Raw genomic sequence first — 22,192 nt, forward strand, 5'->3', positions numbered from 1 at the left:
GCTAAGGAATTTCTTTTCCATTACAAGAAGTGTTGCTGTTGCAAAGTTAGGCTTGTGTCTGCAGAATCCACTGATAAGGATACCAGTGTGTGTTATCTATATTTGTCTGATACTTGTCTAAGAATAATAATATGGGATCTGACTTCTGTTTCACCCTCACATACCGTATTTTCCGGCGTATAAGACGACTTTTGATGTTAAAAAACATCCCCCAAAAATCGGGGGTCGTCTTATACGCCGGGTATACAGCTTTGCAGCTTTGCAAAGCCTCGGGGGGGCTCTGGCTGCGGGCAGCCCGGGCGCGCCGGGGCTGTCCCACTGCCGGGGCGTCCTCAGAGGCTTTGCTCCCGGTGTCCCTGGTCTGCTGGAGACCGTCTCCAGCAGACCAGGGACACCAGGAGCAAAGCCGGGGAGGCAGAGGGGTGCTGGGGTATAAGACGAAACCCTATCTTTTAACTAAAAAATTAGGGGGTCGTCTTATACACCCAGTAGCCTTATATGCCGGAAAATACGGTACTATACTATATTAGTTTCAGATAACATTCATGGTGAAATCTGATCTGTTTGTTGTGGGGCACTAGTATCAATATTCCAATTTTCACTTTGGGTAAGATTTAGATATCTTTATTCATATTATGATGTCATGGAGTAAATGGCGCATTAGAAGGTGTCCTCAAACAGAAAGATGTGATTTAGTGGAAACAGGAATTCCTGAGTTTTAGTTCCAGTTTTAGCTGTGGCTCCCTCTATAGTGTTGGTTAACCCTTCTTACATTAATTTCCCCTTCTGTATAATGTGGATAATAGTACTTACTAACTTCAATTGAGTAATGTGAGGATTATTTAATGTTTATAAAGTGCTTTGACATCAATATTACTATATAGGTATTAATGATTCTGAAACAATTTATCAAATGTTCTAACTTGTTTTTCTCCACTGCTTCATAGATGCATATATTTCAATGCCAAAAGGGACCATTGTGATTATCTGACTTCCTGTATTACGCTGACCATAGACCTTTTCCAAAACAATGACTAGAGCAGGCCTTTTGAAAAAACATCCAATCTTGATTTGAAAATTATTAGTGATTGAGAATCCATCACAACCCTTGGTAAATTGTTAATTATGTCCACTGACAAAAAATCTGCACATTATTTCCATTCTGAATTTGTCTAACTTCAACTGTGTGCACATCTCTCTCTCTCTCTCTCAGCACACATGCATCTGTATCAGATTTGGAAGCCTGATGATGCCTGTCCTACAGGTGATGTGATGGTTTAACTGAAGTTGAGGTGTTAAATCGATTTGCAGCTTTGTTTGTGGATATCTTTACACCCCAGGTTGAACCTTCCTAATCCAGCACTCTCTGCTCTGGCAGCTTGTGTTGGTCCAGCATGACTTTAGTTAGTTGGATGTCCACTTCTCATGGGTGAGGCCAAGATTCCTGCAATCCCAGACATTTTGTTTACAGCCACCAGTCCTGGCTCTCACTGTTCTGTGCTGTTATTTAGCTCTAATTTATCCCTACATGTCTTCTAAGAGCCCAGTAAGCAGTATAAATGTTGGTAATGCTGCTAGACTATGTTATCCTTTATGGTTTGGCAAATTTTCTGGTTCAGCACCAGTCAAGTTCTGAGGGAGTTCTGGATTAGGGATGTAAGTGACTAGTCAACTATCCAATAATAAGCATATGCTTATCAGGTAGTCAGGTAGTGATTCGATTATCATTTCCCTCCCTCTCCCCCCCCCATTGTTGCCTCTATCAGAGAGAGGCAGCAAGAGGCAGGGAGCGGGAGCTGGCTTAAAACCGGTTCTCCCCCAGCACCATCTCTATGGGGTGGGCAGAGAAGGCAGAGGCTAGCAAGGGACCAGGCGCGAGCTGGGAATCAGATGCTGTGCCTCTGCTTTTTCAACGTATTAAGAGCAGCCAGGCTCTTAAAATGTTTAAAAGTCAGTGGTGCAACCAGGGGGACCAGGTGTGAGTCAGGAGAGCTGATTTCTGGCTTGCACAATTCCCCTAGCTACGCCTCTTCTTTGAAATGTATTAAGAGCCTGGTGGCTCTTATACATTTAAAAGGTAGAGCCACAGCTGCTATGGCTCTGCAGTTTCCCGCCTTATTGACTAATCAAGTGGTTGATGCAAATTCCATCAATTACTTGATTAGCTGTTTAAATGGAATTTAACATCCCTATACCGGTTTAGAGTTTCAACCTGTAGCTTAAATTGGTTCAGTTCCACGTGTCTTCCATATAAGACTGTCCTCACACTGAGGCCTTGTCTAACACTGGTTTAATAAATCCAATTTGACATCACATCTTTAAGTAAGATGGTGCAAACTTGTGTATAGGATTAACTTTTTGAAAACCTTTTTCTAATTGAACCTTCTTAGAAAAAACAGAATTAGGATTTTATGTGTTCATAGAGATCTCTATGTGGAGAAAAGATGGTCTTGTGGTTAAGCCACAGGATAATCAAGAGACTTGGTTTCTACTTCTAGCTTTCCCATTGCTGTGCTTTGCATCCTTGGGCAAATCACTTCACTTTTTTGTTCTTCAGTTTTCTTGGCTGTAAATTGAATTTTTTTACCTCACAGGCGTGTTGTTAATGAAGCTTTAATGAAGTAATGTTTGTAAAATGCTTTAAGAAGCTAAGGTCTGGTCTACACTTAAAAGACTTGCCAGCATATTGATGATGTTGTTTAGGGGGGTGATTTTTGCTGATATAGCTGAGGCAGCAAAAGCTTTATGTAATTATAAAGTGGCAAAACAGGCTTTTTTGCCAGGGTAGCTTTATTTCCCTTGGGAAACTGGTATAAGCAATACTGGCAAAAGGACATTTTTGCTATGATCAGCTAGGTCTACAAATGACCTTGTCTATAAATGTAGGCAAGATCTAAGAATGCAAATGCTATAGACATACCTAGAATTAGAAGTGGTAGCATTGCTTGACTTGAGTTACTACTTGCAGATGCGCTACATACTATAGCCTTCATTACATAGATGTTATCTGTCTTCATGAAGTTAAGCTTATTACATGTTGTGTTATTGTCTGGTTTGTTTTGTGTCTGTAGAAACTCAGCACAGTCTTAATCTTTATGGCAAATCTGTTGTGACAGAAGAGTAAGTGCAGAAGGAGCATTAGGATGCATGAAAACATTAGCATTCATTTATTTTGGCTCCCTTTCCATTGGATTTGCTGGCAGCTATGCTGTTGTCCTAATGAGAGCTGCACAAGGGTTAAGACACTATTTCCGCTTGCTTTAGTTTTAATGTGAGTAATTTATTAGTTAACAATAAGAAATGACTGTAGTGGCGCAGCTGCTTCCCTCTAGCTGGGCATTAAGGTGTTGCCAGTTGTCCCATTTTCAGGCCGACAAGATGTGTTTGTGGAATGTGTTTGTGTGGATAATTTAAAATAATGGATTTGAAAGTCCCTTTCTTTTCTATCATGCTGAAACAGGGTTTTTCAGAATGAACATCTATTTTTCTCAAACAGGAAATGCCCTAAAGTACTCTATATTATGACATGGATCAGGCAACTCAATGGAAAAGGCAGTGGTTTTTAAAAAGTGTGTAATATAAAGAATAGGAAAAAGAGAATTTAACATAATGCCTTTGAAAATGCTCTAAGAAGTTTATGGACCAAAGGACTTTATGATTTGCTTATATATGTGTTTTATATAATTTCTGTGTTGTTAAGGCACAATCATTCCAGATTAGATACGAGTTTATTTGGAAAATATACAGTAAAACAACTGTTAACAAATTTCTGAAGTACAGATTGAGGGAGTGCAAGGAAGGGCAGAATTAAGGTTGTTTGGGAATGTTCTAAACTTAGAGGGTTTTTTTCCCCTTCTGTTTTAAACTGTAACAATTCTTGATATTCATACATACTTAGCTAATTTAGTTTAAAATTAACAAGATTATTGGCTGTTTACTATGTTTTTAAAAAAAATATGGCATCAATACATAGTGTCATTTTCAGCATCTTTTCTCCACTGGAAAATACTTTGAACAACAGCTTCAAAGAAAAATTCCTGTATATTCTGAAAGTAATCACTCACAAAAACTTTGTGCTTAAGAATAGTGAATACAGGGATTACATATGGTCATTAAAATCTTGATGAATTACAGTTTATTATCTTCATATCTATCTACTGCGTTCTCATGGATGCTTAACAAAAAAAATCTGAATTTCAAATCAGAGTAAATCAAATTCACTTAATAGCTTTTGAGGTACAGGCCATTTATAAAATAAATGTAAAAAAAATTATCCTAAACCTTTTGGAGTAAATCTGGTAATTTTTGGATCAATCCAATTTTGCCTGAAAAGTAAAAGGTTAAAAATAAGAGTTTATAATGGAACCTGAGTGCAACCTTAATAAGAGAAGATGATATTGTTATCCCTTTTTGATCTGAGTAGCTAATCAGTTTCACGACCATGGGGATGGTTCAGATAGACGTATAAGTTGCTGATGGCATCTGTTATTTTCTTGGATGCAATGCTATTAATTTACAAGAAATGTGCAAAGTCCTGCTTTTCCAAGAATGGGAGGAATCAGAATAAAAAAAGAGTCATTTCTTGGTTTATATGGCCCAGTCTTCTCTCAGCCAATACCCCTGACTCAGAACATTTTTCTAGGCTTTTTTTTTCAGGCTCATACTATAGTTACAGCTACTGCTTGTCTTTCTTGCTGCCTTTGAGTTTCTTGTCTGTTCTCTCCTGCTACGTTGTTCCCCCACACGTTAATGGTGCTGGAACAGTTTTTATAGTGAGGGTGTTATATGCCATTGAATCAAACTGTAAACCTTGTATATGATGGAAACCACTTCAAGCCAGGGGGTGATGCAGCACCCTCCCTCCAGCCCCGCTCCCCTACTTCCAGCACCCATGTCCCACATGTATCTGGTCAGAACTATGCCCAATGGAACTATCCACCCATATGTTGCTAGTTTCTGGGCAGACTAGATTATGTAAATGTTTTAGGTATAGCACCTTACCTGTGTGTTCACACCACATTTTAAATGAGGCTGTAATTCAACCCATATCAATGTTTAACCCAGCTCATAACAATATCATCCATCCATGATATTATAGAAAAGGCACTGACTGTGTCATTTTAAAGGGAGCCTAATAGTAAATAATGGTTAGCTGGTGTTGAGGAATCTGATTAATATGCATAAAATTAGCATGTTCTGCCTTTTCCTGCTCCACATACAATTATCTGCTCATTGATTGTGGGAACACCTGCCAAAATGTGCATTCATTCGTTTATAGCAATTATGGGCAACAAAGTGAGAAAAATACTTCATCTTAGATTAATATATTTGTATATGTTTCTATAAATGGCTTCATGTCCCAGGACTTTAGCACAAACTTTTAGTCGGTGGATGTAGCTCATGAATATGCAAAATAAAAACCCTTCCACCACCCCATCATTGGTGGTATAAAAATTTTTGACTTTAAACCAAGAATCACTATCTAAATGGGTTTTGTATTTTGTTCTGTAACCCCCACATCATCATTGGTAGGAATAATATTTAGGCATTTCTGTTCCCTTACCAAAAACCAGCTGACTTAAAGGAGAAAATGAGTTGCTAGAATTGTGACTTTTATCCTGTGGAAACTAACCAAGGAAGATCCACCTCAGGAGTTTGTGATTATGTTACCCTGACATTCTTCTCATCACACCCTCACATTACAGTTTACAGGTACACCACTGGGTTTGAACGATGTGTACGGTATTCGATGTCATGTTAGGTAGGTCCAGTTTCTAGCAGGTAGGAGTGAGATTTTTAAGTTTGTTTTATTTTTTCCAGTCTTCCCAATTTTTTTCCTCCTCTTTCCATAGGCCCATCAGGAGCTTGCAAAATGGAGGGCATGCTGCTCAGTTTTACATGTCAGTTCTTTGCTACAGGAGAGCCACAGAACACTTCTGAGTTTCTGTGTCTTGCTATCTAGCTTTTGGGCTTTTTATGAAGTCTTTGACCAGAACTGAGCACAGTCTGAACTTCAAAGGTGCTGCTTATAGATTTTACAGGTTAAACTATTTGTAGGAATTTAAATATTTAGATATGTGTAAGATAGCATATACAGCCAAAAAAAAGCATAATAAAGAACTTCACAAATTGTATAGAAAGTAAATGTATGTTCCAGAAACATACATATGCCTTAACCATAGCAGAATCTGTCCAGTATCTATTTTTTAGCAGTTGAGAGGAACTAATTGACAATGTGGGAATAATAAGAAAGTTTGGAACCAGTGATTTCAAGCTAATTAAACTCCGCATAGGCAGGGGTGGGGTCATTGTTATATAAAACAGCACAAGGATATGAATATTTAATTTAAAGAAAGCAAATGTAAAGGAATTAAGAAATCTAGGGTGAGAGTCTGTATTGTGCCTCAAAGTGGAGCACAGATCTCACAACCCAGGATGATAGGTATAGGGTTACCAAGTAGTCATAAAAAAAAATACTGGACACGCTTCATGGGGGGAGGGGGGGAAAGGACCAGCCAGGAGGGGAGCGGTGTTGGCTGGGGGGGGGGGGTGGGAAACAGAGCTAACGGGGTGGGGGGAGGAAACAGGGCTGGCTGGGGGAGATGACGGGGCCAACAGGAAGCAGGGCTGGTTGGTGGGGGGGTCGGGCGGAACGAAGCTGACCTCAGGATGTGGGAGGGGGGTGACTAGTGGGGGTGGAGCTGGCTGGGGGAGCTCAGGAGGAGAAGGAGGAGGGGAGAACTGGCCGCCGGAAGCAGGGCTGGCGGGAGGTGCAGCGGGGCTGGTTGGGGAAGATCTGGAGCAGGAACCGGACAGAGGGAGGCAGAGCTGGTGGGGGGGGAGGGAGGGAGGGACTGGTCAGGGAAGACCGGGAGGAGAAAGTCAGGGAGAATCAACCAACTGGCTGGCTAGGAGGAGACGGGGAGTGAATCAGCCGACGGGGAGCAGGACTGACCGGGGCTGTGCTCCCATCCCGCGCGAGTCAGTAGAAAGGAGAGCAGCAGAAAAGCAGACTTTGACTCCCTCAGGGAACTGATGGACAGTATCCCCTGGGAGGCTAATATGAAGGGGAAAAGGAGAGCTGGCAGTATTTTAAAGAAGTCTTATTGAAGGCACAGGAACCAACCATCCCAATGTGCAGTAAATATGGCAGGGGACCAACTTGGCTTAACAGAAACACTAAAAATGAAAGTGTCTGATATTTAGGCTGGATGGGCTTTTTAATGATTTTGGCTTTGTTCCTGCTGTGAATTTTACCCATAATTTTATAAATAAATAAATTGCTGAAAAAATCAACTGTGGGCACCAAATTAAGCTTGCAAAAATGAAGAGTTGGTTTGAAAATCAAGCCCATGTTAAGTAAGAGAGAAGCTAAAACAGAGTTTATGCTTAAAAGAACCCCAGTGATACAAGGATTAATTTTTTCCTTGGTCTAACAGAAAAATTCCCATAATTTAAAACTAGCTCTTTTAATGTAAACTTTTAATCTAACTAAAGAACACTAAAACAGATGCCTCCCAATAACATTCTGGAAAAACTATGTGGTATAGAAACAAATAATCTATATCTATAACACAATTTTTATTCTTCATTCCAGTATTGTAGTGAAAAGCTATGGTGGGTGTGAGAGAGACATCTAGCTATGCTTAGTCTAATGTAGAATTAAGTATTTTATGTGTGTTTTATATGAACTTTGGAGTCTAGGTTTAGTCCATTTTTTTAAAAAAAAATCTTCAATTGTACTTTGGTTTTAGGAGTTTTATATCTTCAGTATGGAGATGAAACAAAACAATTAAGGATGCCGAATGAAATTACAAGTACAGACACTATTCGCGCCCTCTTCGTAAGTGCCTTCCCCCAGCAGCTGACAATGAAAATGATGGAGTCTCCTAGTGTTGCCATTTACATCAAGGATGAAAGCAGGAATATATACTATGAACTAAATGATGTAAGGTAGGTAAAGTATATTTGGAAGTACATTCGGTGTTTTTTTTCTACAGCGCATCAATAGTATGAAAAATCATTAAGCTGATATCTTACAAATATCAGGTCTGACATATTGAGACAAGTTCAGTAATGTCTGAATAATTTGGGCTTTTCACAGTTTGCCATGTGCCTTAAACTATATGTACCACATCTGTTGCGTAATCTGTATATGTATGTTATACTTTATTAAGTATTCGTGCAATACAGATAAGTTTGGTTAGCTTTTACAAAGTTGCCTTACAACAGATCCATGTCTCTGCTGGCAGAAAACCTGATGTAAGGTGGGAGAAGAATTGTGAATTTTCTGGGGCACAGTGTTGGCAGAAAAGGAGTGTCGTAGATCAGAGCTCTAGCTTCCATGGGACTGGACAATTGGATACCTGCCACTGCTTCATTAATACAAATTATTATGATTATTATTTGTTATTATTTTATATTAGCTCAGCCAGTACTGCATACAAAGCATACTGTTAAATCCTGGTTTGTGTGTGTATGTATATGTCTTCTGTTGGATGGAATCAGAGCCACTCAAACATGTTTCTTAATCCCTGAACTTCTGACACCAATTGGCATCTGTGCCTTTGGAGCAGAAGGATTGGAATGTTAATCCATAACCACCAAGAATTTCCCAATGGCCTATGTGCACAACAGTTACAACCATGTAGATGGCCATAGGCTTGTTACGGTGTGAAAAATAGTGCAGGGCTATGTGACATATATTTATACCAAACTATTCATAAGGTAGTATATGATAAATATTAGAAAAGACATAATATTACAAGAGCGAAGCAGAAGAGAAAGAGAGCCAGAAGGAAAAATATTCAGCTCTAACTGCAGTCAAATAGTGAATGCAAAACATATGTGCAAATAAAAAAATACACAAATGTGTACCTGTTACCAGAAAAGTTTCAGGTGGAGTGGGATGGAATGGAATATGGTGTGAAATACAATTCCATTCACAGATCAAATGTGCTGAATTATACTATGTTTCCTTAAAACACTACTGTACTTCAAGCTGTCATATTTCTACAGGATTTCTATGGAGCAAATTTTTAAACCAAATTTGACATTAGTTGGGTGACCTCTCTCAACCATCATTTTAGATATAGAAAAGAGAAATGAAGTTTGGTCCAGTTCAAGAAATTACCTCACCCACCTTGCCTCTATATATGGCATCATCATTTGTGAGCTAAGAGTGAACTGGGAAATTAGAGAAGTTTCCTTGCAATGAAAAATACATTAACCAAGAAAAATTCCACATCCAAGGAGAGAGCAGAATTCTCTAGTTTAGATTCTTCACACTGATCTCTAAGCAGAATTTTATCCTTGCCTTACATGCAACATCTTTACTTTCGGCTTCAAATGTTATTTAATTATACAGACAATAAACATTGTTCCCAAATTGTTCACTAACTAAAAGTAGACTTTCCACCCTATTAGATACTGATATTATCTAAAATTGCATATTTGTGTGGCACAAAAGAGTTTATGTTGCCATAAATAAACTAAGAACTTAAACTTGCTGCAGGGTAGGTATTTTCATGTGCATTCTACATGTAGTTAACTCTCATCAACTTTAAACTTCTCCTTAACCATACATTTCTCAAACAGATAGGACTGATCTGTCTGTTAAACTATGTGGGTTTTTTTAATAGGCCACTTAAATCTATAGAAGCAGTGCAAGTTCTGACTAGTTACAGATTCAAAGCAACCACTGACTAGTATGACTTTAAAAGAAAGAAATTAGAGCAGCCCAAGTATGCTTCACTTAATTTTTTTTTTTAAATGATAATCCCAATGATTAAGATCAGGCCACTAAACATGTAGCTGCACCTGGAGGGAAAGTATTCAAGTCTTGTATGCAAATTCTCTTGAAATTGCTCCTGCAAAATGAAAGGAATCACAATTTTAAAAGGATGTTAGTGTGTTTAGGTTGTTGCTGTTAGTTAGATTGTTGCTGATTAGAACTGAACAAGAAATAAGCAGGACTCCGTGCAAATTTTTAATCTATGGAATTATTATAAGGTAATAATCTTTTAATCTATAATAATCTTACAATATATGAATTATTATAAAGTAATAACGAGACTAATGTGAAATGTCTGCCATCTGATTGTTGTCTGAATGAGTCAGTTTTTAAAAAAGACTTGTGAATGACAAGACTGAATTAAGCTAAAAATCTGTTGGTGTTTTCTTCTAACAATTTGCATCAAAATTTTGTAGTTGATTTTATCAAAGCTGTTCTTTCTTTAAAAAAAAAACAAAAAAAATTGGAGGCATGAAAATTTGTTTTTACATTTGCAGATGACTTCTTAGTCACTGAAATTTGTTCAGTTTGGTGAACAAACTGCAACTTACATTTGCCTCAAGAATAATTTCGAAGGATACTTTTTATTTTGATTTGTGCTGGTTAGAATAGCAGAAAAGTGTGTCTTTGTGTAGGGTGCACAGTAAAGCATTTAAATATTAGCTTAAGCACTTTTGAGTGCATTGTAAATACTGGAGCTTTATTATCTTAGAAAATGTTTTCACACTGTGATCAGGATCTTGAAAGAAACTCACTCCCACCTGATTTTATGGGTGTGGAGCGGAACTGAAAGAATACTTCTCGTGGGAAAGAGAATGGAAGCACGTTTTTGTTGTTTGTTTGTCTATTTTATAGCAGTAGGGTTGTTTGTTTTTGTTTTTGTTTTTTGGTCAGTTGCAACAATATTGTGATGATGGTTGGTCCTGCTGTGAGGGCAGGAGACTGGACCTCGAGGTCCCTTCCAGTTCTAGTATTCTATGATTCTTGGGTTGATGTCTGTTGCCTGAATTCATAGGACAAGCAAAGGAAATGTCTAAAATAAAACTCCTTTCATCTGCTACCATTGTTGATGTTTTTGATTCCAGGAACATTCAGGACAGATCTTTCCTTAAAGTTTACAACAAAGATCCTGCACACGCATTTAATCATACATCCAGAACTGTAAATGGAGATATAAGGGTAAGTGCCAGAGTTGATTTATATTTATTTTTGTTTTATCTTCTGTTTTCTATGTGAAATGTTTACACTAACATATACAAGAATGTATACATACTGCAAGGGGACTACATTGATTCATGATACTAACTCATTTATTGATCTTTTACTTCAGTCTTTGTCACTGCTAACACTGAGTAACAGCTCTCTGATTCCTTATTCATTCACATTAAAAAACCGAAATTTCAGCACAATCTTTTTAGTCATTTGTTTCAGAATACAAATTGAGATCTTATTCATTAGTGAGCACCAAATTCTTTCTTCCTTTATCAACAAAGCAAAATATGGTTTACTTTTATTCTATTAGTCGTGAAACTCTTTGCCTTTGAATTTGCCAAGGAAGTTCTGAAATTTATTTTTGTTGTTTTCTTTTTTGTTTAAATGTAATATATAGGAAATAATAAAATCATATTAAGCCTTCAAGGTCAAAGAAGGATTCAGTTACTAACAGGTGTACTGCTTGGTTTTTAGTAACTTATAAATGCTCCAAAGCAGATGAGAAACTCGGGGGGGGGGGGGGGGGAATTAGTTTATAATTATGCATCTGGTTTGTGGTTTCACAATTTTTTTGCATCTGTCACAGTGCTTTGTTTTTTGGGTCTGATTATATTTAAGCACTTTTGTAGTTGTAACAGGGAAGGGCATTGTTGTTTCAGTACAGTTGTAATAGTCATTTATTTTCCTGCAGTATTTTCAAACAACTCTCCTATAATTACTTAAAAAGTTGAATTTTAAAACATCATAAAACAATCTCTATGATGGGTCAGAAAATCCATTTCCCTGATTATTCACCTCACTGCAGGCTAAAAAGCTGTATATAGAATGGGAGCAACTTATTTAGCCAGTTTGATAAATTGCTGTTTGTTTCCTGCAAGGTGTTGAGAATCCTGAACTGTTATTGACTCCTATAGAGGCATAACCAGATATAGCTGAGTTATATCCTTAATATCTTAGGACAAGGCACATTTTCAGTGCTTATAGTAAGTATGTTAACCATTATAATAATAATGCATTGATATTACAATCATTAGGTTTAAAATGTTATTGTCCCACAAGAAAGATGGGCTAAATTTAACATTTGTGTGTGTTGTGTACTGCACATGCGTTTTGCTAATGTGTATCCCAAAGCAAAATGTCAGCAATCTGGATTACTTCTTTGGCCCCGTTTCAGATATTTACTATCTAATAAAGTTGTTTCAAATACAAATGTTGGCTCTCTATAAAAACAGTGGTTACAGTTTTTCTTGTTCACTTTAAAATGTAGAAATGTGCACCTAAGATTATGTCCACAGATTAAATACTGACTAGAGGTAAACTCTTTCCCTGTGGCCAAAGTAGTGTGTCGTTCCAAAATAAAGGTGACCCCCTCTATCCTAGTGTTGGGGGTTGGACTAGATGACATCTTAAGCACTCTTCCAGCCCTATGTTTCTAAGATTATGTGATTTATTTTACCATGTTCTGCTCTGCTCTCTGAGGTGGTTATGTGAGTTGGTTTCTTCCCAGTGGTGGCATTTAAAAAATCTTCGTATCTCCCACGCATAGTTATTTCCTGGTCTGTAGCCAGTTTACCTGGTGATGTGCTCTTGTTAGATCTCATAAGGTCAGTGGAGTTGGGTTTGGTTAGCTCCTGTATGGGTGACTCAACTATCTTTTCAATTTGAGAGGAAGTCCCGTTAAGTCAGTGTTCAGGAAGTTGGTGAGGCAGAATAGGGAAGCCTGCAAAGAAACACTTGATTTTATGGATGTGATCATGTGAATATATATGGTGGAGAGAGAGAACCCAAGAGTAAGACTGAATTAATTTTGGAGCTGCATGGAGGCAGACAGATGTAGGATATGGAAAATGTGTGAGTGGGTGGAAAATGTATCACTCCAGTCTTCCTACTCTTACCATCGTGATATTTGTGCTTGAATAAATTGAAACTAACTTCACTAAAATGAGAGGAGAGGAAGGAGTAATGACTGTGAACACAGAGCTTAGCATTACAGGTGCTATGTTTTAGTAAGTGTAGAGATAAGGCAATTATTGCCTGTTCTGTTTTTAGGAAGTTACTTTTGAGATGTGAATCTGCACCATATGAAGGCAAATCTCGTCACACATCTTTTGTGTTATACTTAGGATTGGCTGAATTCAATGTTTATTTTTATAATGTTGATGAATAATAGCAATGTTCATTTTAAAGCTTTTTCCTAATTTTATTATTTAAATTTTCTCAGATATGTGAAATTATGGAGGGGCTCTGACAATAATTAATGCCAGTAGACACTGAGACTCAAATAGTTAAAGCTTTTATAGCCATCAAAAATAAATTGCCAACATTACATATCATAATACACAAAGTATCCTTAAATCAAAATCTCTTATGTTCTCAAGATACATTTTTCTTACCTGTCAATAGATTTAAATAGTCTCTATGCAGCTTGCTGGCATGTCACCCTTGTAACTATTGTTTTTAATTTTTGTTTAACTGACTTCCTTATTTTTGATGGCTCCCTTTCTAAAATTCAGTACTGCTATGGTGGGCTTCTTTAGCATATGTCCCCAAAAGAAGGGTGTTACATGTAATTATATTATGTTTGCTATGAACTGATCTCCTGGAACAAATCTTTTGCTCTACTTAGGACTGACTCAAGAATTGCCTCTCCCCTTGTGGGTTCCAAGATAAGCTGTTCCAAGAAGCAGTCATTTATGATGTCAAGAAATTTTATCTCCACATCCCGTCCTGACATGTACCCAGTCAACATAAGTTAAAATCCTCCATTAATTTATTGCATATACTCACTTTGCAGCCTCTCTAATCACCCTGAGTCTTTCACAATCATTTTCACCATCCTGATCAGATGGTTCATAGATTAGTGCCCTGGTATTACTCATCTCATTTGTTATCCTCATTTCCCCAAGTTTCTCTGGCATCTGTTATATGAATAGCCTAAATTCACCCACTAGAATTTAGACTTGTACATGTTGTCAGTGTTCAGTTATTTTCCTCTAGCTCCTAGCTGTACTTTACCAACTTCTTCCTATCTTCTTTATGTGAATATAGAGTTCCCTCTTAAGTAAATTAATCCGTAAGAGTTGGGTCTGCCTGCAAAAAATCCTCTACACTGTTTTTATGAAAGACAAGGTGATAATAAATGCAAAATCAGGTTTTCTTTGGATACCTCAGACAAACATCCAGATTACGGGACCTTCCTAGCGGAGTTTCATGGCATTGCATTCAAGTTAAAAAATGCATAGGTCATTAAACACTAGGGCTACATCTACACTTCAGGCTTCTTGCGCAAGAACTGTTTTGTGCAATAGTTTCTGTGCAGAAGTTCTTGTGCAAGAGGGTGTCCACACTGCCATGTGCTTTTGTGCAAGAGCATCCATGGCAGTGTGGACACTCTCTTGTGCAAGAAAGCTCTAATGGCCAGGGCTCGACAAACTCTGTAATCTACTCGCCCGTGGCAAGTAGATTACAACCCGGAAGAGCCGGGTTCGGGTGATCTGCGCATGTGCAGAATGATCTGTGCATGCACAGATCGCCGGACAGCGTGGCTGGCGAGCGGGGCTCGCCGTAGCTCGGCGAGCCCTGCTGATGGCCATTTTAGCCATAAGGGTTTCTTGCTCAAGTAACCTCTGTTGCCCGTCCACACTGCCTTCTTGCACAAGAGGGCTTATTCCTTGTGGGGAGAGGAATAACACTTGTTCAAGAAGCCCTCTTTTCTCATACTTTACTGTAAATTTACTTGCGCCAGAACACGCATGCAGTGTAAACACTCTGCAAGTTTTTGCGCAAGAACGGCCATTCTTGCACAAAAAGCCTGCAGTGTAGATGTAGCCAAGAAGTAAAAATGTAAGTCTTGCCAAAATTGTCGCCCACATTTTGAATTTTTATAAGAGTCGTAGGGTATGTCTATACTGCAGTCACGGGATGTGACTGCAAAATGCAGGACAATGTAGCACTTTAAAGACTAACAAGATGGTTTATTAGATGATGAGCTTTCGTGGGCCAGACCCACTTCCTCAGATCAAATAGTGGAAGAAAGTAGTCACAACCATATATACCAAAGGATACAATTAAAAAAATGAACACATATGAAAAGGACAAATCACATTGCAGAACAGGAGGGGGATGCAGGGGGGGGGGAAGGAAGGAAGGTAAGTGTCTGTGAATTGATGATATTAGAGGTAGGGAGAGTGGGATGTTTGTGAGTTAATATCTGTTTCTTGTATAAAATACTTATCAGGTGGTTTCTTAATTTCTTGGATAGTGTGAGGCAGAGTCTTTCACTGTAGTCAGTGCAGTATGTTGATCTTAATGGATTGTTCACTTTCAGTCCTTTGGGTACGATGTCCATTTTCTTGCACTTGGATAGAAAGATGATGTCTGTCTGTATCTGTGTGAGTTTCTTCGTATGGTTGATGGATTTCCATTCCAAACGGCTAAATGTAGTGCCTTGCATGTAGAATAGTGATAGAAATGTAGCCGTGTTAGTCTGGGGTAGTTGAAGCAAAATGCAGGACAATGTAGCACTTTAAAGACTAACAAGATGGTTATCTGTTTCTTGTATAAAAAAACAAGATGTGACTGCAGTTTCTATAGCCCTACTGAGCTAGCTCTACATAGAATATAGGGACCAGAATGACTGTACCACACCATTAAGCAGGGGGAATTTGGCTGGTGGAATGAAGAGAACCGTGTTTTTTGGATGGTGTGGGAGCTGAAGGGAGAGGTCAAACTACTGCAACAAGGGACAAGGGGCCAGCGTGGTGACACTAACACTTCCCCCCTCAGAACCAGATGGGTGGGAAGGGTTGAAAGGGACGGCTCTGTGCTTGAAGCTCCCTTCTCCATGAAGCAGGCTTAGGTAGTGTGTGCTTCAGTCCACACTGGACCTGTGGATGATTCCTGGGCAAGCTTGTACAGCCATGCTAAATGCACTCTGCTGCAGTTTCCATGCTCCAGGACCTGAGTCAGCTAAGTGAAAGCTAGCCCTGGGTATGTTTACTTGAACTGTAATCACAACCTATGACTGCAATATAGGCATCCGCCTAGAGCGTAACTCCTAAAACTGAGAACAAATATTTAAACACATAGTTGTTTGAATGCACGACAATGCTAAGTATACCCGTAGTATATTTATAAGTTGCCATCCACTGACTTACTGTTCCCTCTACTATACAACTTTTTCTTTAGGAAAAATTCCAATATATGGATCTCTGACACAGAAATGATACATGTATCCTCTTTCCTGCAGTTTTGCTGCCTGCTTTTACTAGTGCTCTTTTTGTCATTGAGAGGTTATGACAACATGAGCCATATTGTATTTATAAACATCATGTGTTTCCTTGATATGACTTACAGCGTCTGCCAAACAGAACACATGGAAGAAACATTTCTCATTAGCTCAGCATTGGTTTTGGTAATACTGATTTCCGGGACAGGAAAAATGCCTTTCTTGCTCAGACTTAACTTTCGGACAGCAGAAGCAAATCTTGTGAATGTCCATGAAATTCTCTTGAACAAGGAAGCTGCTGCTGTTTTAGCCCACATGTTTTGTCTAAGAGCTTCTTCTAGCAAAACAAAAGCATAAGTTTAGTCTTAAGAAAATGTATAAACAAGCTTAGCTGAAAATACTTTTGTGTTTGAATACCTGCCAGATGCTTCTAGAAAAGGAGTTCACCAAAAGATGTAAGGTAAGATGCCTATTCATAGTGAATATAGAATTCCTTTTTCGTTTTGGCTAAAGGATATTTTTAGAATAACTGGGGATTTAAACTAGAGATCAAAAGTAGGAATCTTCTTAAATCTTCCAGAAAAAGAAATGTTTTATTCTGTTGGCTACCAAAATTAGGCTTTATGTTTTGTTTAACATCTGTGAATTGAAAGTAATAATTCAATTATTTTGTAACTTGTCATTTTAAATCTGGTTGAGAGTTCAATATAGTGTCTGATGCTCTGGGATTGTTTCTGTGACATGAGTTTTACTATTTTTAGTGAATGAGCTGCTACTAAACTGTCAGTTATTTATGCTGCTATAGGGAAGGAGACATTGAGAGGTAGCTGTATCTATAACTGTGATAAATATAGTAAATTTACCTGTTCTCTTTCTTTCATGTGTAGTATAAAAATTACACCCATAAAATGACCTAGATTATTGAGAAGGTGTTTAGGAGATTAAGAATTCATTTTTTAGCTTTAAATAAAACTAAATATAAATCTCAATTATCACCCCTAAATTGATCTGTTTAAATGTACGTATGCTGAGCTACGTCTGATGATGATCTCATTGTGGTTTTTTTAAATAATTAAGTGGTATTGTTTCTTTGTTAAATTATATTTATTTTGAAAAAATATCATTCGTGTTCTATATAATTATATAGATTCTGTAATATACCAGTAATCTAAAAGTAGCTTTTTAAAAAGTTTCCAATGAATATAATGGATCTATTAAAACCAAGTTCTATCTACTTAGTGTTATGTTAAATGAGATCAAACTTGCTTTGAAAAAAAGCATTTTAGCCCACACCAACTACTCTAGGAATATGAGTATGCCACACCCACTCTGCAAATACCAGAAATCTACCAGTTATATATTATTCTCCTTTTAGATTATCACAAGCTCATCATCTGGAAATCCCCCGTAACGTTTTCTGTAAACAAGTAGATCCACACTCCCACCATGATACTCTCACTAAAAAGTGATTTTTGTTTCCTTCAGAAGGCCTCTCTTTCTGGCTGAGGCTTGCAAACAGCTTGCTTTGGAGCATATCAGTATTCCTCCCTGGTAAGACAGAATTATTTAACAAAAAACAACAAATGGTCTGATAGCACTTTATAGACAACAAAACATATAGATGGTATCATGAGCTTTCGTGGGCACAGCCCACTTCTTCAGATGACCGGAGTTATGATTTTGGGATATGAACACTCGAAATAAATAGGAGAGGGTAATGGGAGGGAGGAGGGAAGAAAAAGGAAGAGGGAGGGGACAGAGCATCAGTAAGTATCTGGAGAATGGGTACTTAAACCGAAGCAGATAAGAATCAAAGTCAATCGATAGATTCCCATGTCAGGAAGTATACTACACAGAGAGCTGTTAGCACCTTCAATGGTTGTTAAATTGGTAGTGTCCCAACCAACCTTCATCACTATTGAGTCCATTAGCATGTGAATTGAATTTGCAGATGAACTGCAATTCCAATGTTTCCCTGTGTATCTGGCTTGTAGAGCTGGTTTGTGACAAGACAGCTATTTGGAGATCTGTCAGAGTGTGATTTGGAAGGTTGAAATGTTCCCCAATAGGTTTCTCTATGTTTCCTTTATGTATATCTGATTTGTGTCCATTGATTCTTTCCCGCAGAGACTGTCCAGTTTGTCCAATATATATAGCAATGGGGACTGCTGGCATTTGATGGCATAGATCAAATTACTAGATGTGCAGTCAAGTGACCTTTTGATTTGGTGGTTTATGTTGTTTGCTCCAGAGATAAATTCGCCAGTATAGATATGTGGGCAGAGTTGGTATCTTTTTTGGCTGCAGAGATGGGTTCCTGGAGGCTTATGATGTGGTTTTGTGGCATGGTTACCAGAAAGAGTTTGTTTCAAGTTAGGGGCTTTTCTGTAAGCAAGAATAGGTTTTTCTCCCAAGGCCTCTGAGAGTGAGGGATCATTTTCCAAGATGGGTTGTAGATTGTGTATAATGCGTTAGAGGGGTCTGAGTTGTGGATTGTAGGTAACAACAAGAGGAGTTCTGTTATTTTCTCTTTTGGGTCTGTCTTGAAGTAGTTCATGTCTGGGTACTTTTTTGGCTCTGTCAATTTGTTTTTTCACTTCTCCGGGGGGGGGGGGTATTTCAGTTTTAGGAATGCTCTGTAAAGATCCTATAGGTGATTATCTCTGTCTGTGGGGGGTTGGAGCATATCCAGTTGTATCTTAGGGCTTGGCTGTATACAGTCAACTGAAAAATGTGTCTGGGATGGAAGCTGGAGGCATGAAGGTAAGTGTAGCAGTCGGTGGATTTCTGATATAGGATGGTGGAAATTTGTCCATTATTTAACTGTATTGTAGTGTCCAGGAAGTGGATTTCTCGTGTGGACTGGTCCAGGCTGATGTTGACAGTAGGGTGGAAGTTGTTGAAATCTTTGTGGAATTCTTCCAGAGTCTCTTTTCCATGGGTCTATATGATGAAGATGTCATCGATGTAATATAAGTAAAGTAGGGGTTTTAGGGAGCGAGAGCTAAAGAAACGTTGTTTAAGGTTAGCCATAAAGATGTTGGCATATTGTGGTGCCATGCGAGTGCCCATGGCTGTGCCGCTGACTTAGAGATAGAAATTGTCTCTGAATTGGAAGTAGTTGTGGGTGAGGACAAAGTCGCAGAGCTTTGTCATCAGGTGTGCAGTGTTGTTATCGGGGATGGTGTTCTTGATGGTGTGTAATCCGTCTTTGTGTGGAATGTTGGTGTAAAGGGCTTCTACATCCATGGTGGCTAGGATGGTATTTTCAGGAAGATTACTGATGTTTTGAAGTTTCCTCAGAAAGTCAGTGGTGTTACGGAGGTAGCTAAGAGTGCTGGTAGCATAGGGTCTGAGGAGGGAGTCGCTATAGCCAGATAATCCTGTGATGTGTGTGCCAATGCTGGAGATGATGGGCAGTCCGGGATTACCAGGTTTGTGTATTTTGGGTAGTACAGTAGATAGAAAGTTCCTGGTCGGGGATTATGGGGGGGGGGGGGGGGGTAAATTTGTTCCTGAGTAGCATCAGGGAATTTCCTGAGCAGTTTTTTCATGTTTTTTTGGTATTCTGTAGTGGGGTCACAGGAGAGAGGCCTGTAGAATCTGGTATTGGTGAATTGTCTGTTCGCCTCCTGTTCATAATCTGTCCTGTTCATGATGACTACAGCCCCTCCTTTGTCAGCCTCTTTGATTTTGATGTTAGGATTGGTTTTGAGGCTGTGAATAGCATTGAAGCTTCAGAAGTATTTAAGATCAACTCAAGTTTTCTGTTGGCCTGTGACTGAGTCCAGGGTCAAGTCTTTAACACAAAGTGCAGATGTGATGTTGGCCTTCTTGGGCAAAAGTACCCTTCAATGGGAGGTTTCCCTGAATGAAGACATGAGGATTGGGTTTGGGTCTATTTTAGGGTCTAAAATAGTTAGATCTAAACATTTACATGTTAGTTGCTTCTTTTATTCTTAATCCACCTACTTTTACAGAAGGTTTCCTAGTTGTTAATCCTTGGGTGTTTTACTCTTTCATAGCTCTTGCTTTTGGCAAGTCACTTTGCAATGCTATGACTATTTACCTCCATTTCCTAAGTATTTGGCAGAGTCAGACATTGCTAGAACTTGCTAATGCGATGGCAGATTATAAACATACTCACAGCACTGTCTGCCATTGACCAAAACCAACCTTCCCTTGTAAATAAGGAAGCTTAAGAGAATTCAGAAGATGCTGGGATAGCACTTGAACCAAAGATGGCTTTCAGTCTTCCATGCAACTTTGCACATCTGCCCTGGCCTCAACAAAGGTTAAAAATCGCCTTGCTGAGGTTAATTTAGTTTTTGTGCTCTCTATAGCACCTTCTCAGTTTGAAGGAACCATTCTTCTCTCTTTAAGCCTGACATTGCTTTACTTAATCAGAACTTTACTTTAGCCATTCCTAGCATCCTTCCATATTACACTATCTAGAAGTGCTTCTCTTCGTATAGGAACTAAGTTCCCTGCACACAACTGAGTCTTCAGTTCTTTATTAAACCAATCACTTTCCTCTAGGTAAATACAGCACCTAAAAGCCCAGATTCCACAAGGGAGATAACTCACTTTGTCTTCATCTTCTTTTTTCTGTAGAGACAGAAGAGTGATCCAGCTCCTGATCTTTTAGGGCAAGGGTGGGGAACCTTTTTTGGATTGGGGGCCGTTGATGGCAGAAAAATGAGTTGGAAGCTACACACAAGTCAGGGGAGAAATACACTCACTGACGTGGCTCCTGGCTGAGAAGGAGACAGATGCTCCCCACATTCCTTTCACACACTAGAGCCTAAGGGGACCCAGACTAGTAGATTTTGTGTTCTCCAGCCTCGCAGGGGGACGGGAGTAGGGGCTGGAGTTCAAGCATGGTCTCCCCAATGCTGGGGGGTGGGGAGAGCTTCAGGGGTAGGGTTACCAGGTGTCCGGTTTTGAACTGGACAGTCCGGTATTTCAGCTTTCTGTCCGGGAAACAAATTGAGAAAATACCGGACATATAAATGTCCGGTATTTTCTAATTAAGTAAGTTTTATTATTATGATGAGTATCAGCACTGCGTGAGTTTGTCTACCAGCCAGGCAGTATGCAACTACACAGTAAAGAGGAGGGGGGCGGGGCCGGGGCGGGATGGAATCCCTGGGGCCGGACCCACCCGTGCGCCCTGCCAGGACCATGCGCAGGATGGGCAGCACCCTGGGATCTGTGTGCGCCCAGGCCAGCTCCGCTTCCTGCCAGCTGGTTCCCCCCGATTCCCCCCTGGCCAGCCCCACTCCCCCTTACCCCCTCCCAGTGAGCCCCACTCCCCGCCGGCAGGTTCCCCCTGGCCAGCCCTGCTCCCCCCAACGCCCTCCCGGCCAGCCCTGCTTCCCACTGGCCAGTTCTCCCCCTGATCTCCCCCGGCCAGCCCCACTCCCCCCAGCTCCCTCCCAGCCATCCCCACTCCCTGCCGGCCTATTCCCCCCCCCCCAGCCAGTCCCCTCTGGCGAGTTTCCCCCCCCCCCCCAGTCTGAGATCAAGCCAGCCCTGCTTCCCGCTGGCCGGTTCCACCACCGCCCCCCCCCCCCCCGATTTCCCCTCCCAGCCAGCCCTGTTCCCCACCCCACCTCCCGCGATCTCCCTTGGCCAGACCCGCTCCCCCTGACCTCCTCCCTGCCAGCCCTGCTTCCCACTGTCTGGTTCCCTGCCCCTCCCTGACCTTCTCCCGCCAGTCCCCGCTCCCCTCCCATCCGGTTCTCCTCACACCGCACCCCCCATCTGAGAGCAAGAGTGTCTGGTATTTTTTTAAAACCATCTGGTAACCCTACTTAGGGATCGGATCCAAGAAAGCCAGAGACCGCATCCAGTCCATGGGCCTTAGGTTCCCCACCTTTGTTTTAGGGGAATCACCCCCACACCACTATAGTCTTTGATTAGCTGGTGTCAGTTCTAATCTGGAGTCAAGAAAACTG

The 22,192-nt window shown here is 39.9% G+C and overlaps 1 protein-coding gene across 21 annotated transcripts in view; it reads left to right on the forward strand.

Moving 5' to 3' along the window:
• Window positions 1–22,192, forward strand: part of KIAA1217 (KIAA1217 ortholog) — a 553,152-nt gene that overhangs the window by 435,881 nt on the left and 95,079 nt on the right. For 18 of the 21 annotated variants that reach the window (XM_075922528.2, XM_075922523.2, XM_089776737.1 and 15 more), the window contains 2 exons: window positions 7,755–7,953; window positions 10,879–10,972. In XM_075922528.2, the coding sequence (XP_075778643.2) occupies window positions 7,755–7,953; window positions 10,879–10,972 (293 nt within the window). Of the gene's footprint in view, window positions 1–7,754; window positions 7,954–10,878; window positions 10,973–16,329; window positions 16,693–17,736; window positions 17,784–22,192 lie in introns of those variants that run through there. The other 3 variants (XM_075922532.2, XM_006115304.5, XM_075922531.2) reach the window with 3 other exon arrangements.

This window comes from Pelodiscus sinensis, chromosome 2, assembly GCF_052426305.1.
Source record: "Pelodiscus sinensis isolate ZL-2025 chromosome 2, ASM5242630v1, whole genome shotgun sequence".
Lineage (NCBI taxonomy): Eukaryota > Metazoa > Chordata > Testudines > Trionychidae > Pelodiscus > Pelodiscus sinensis.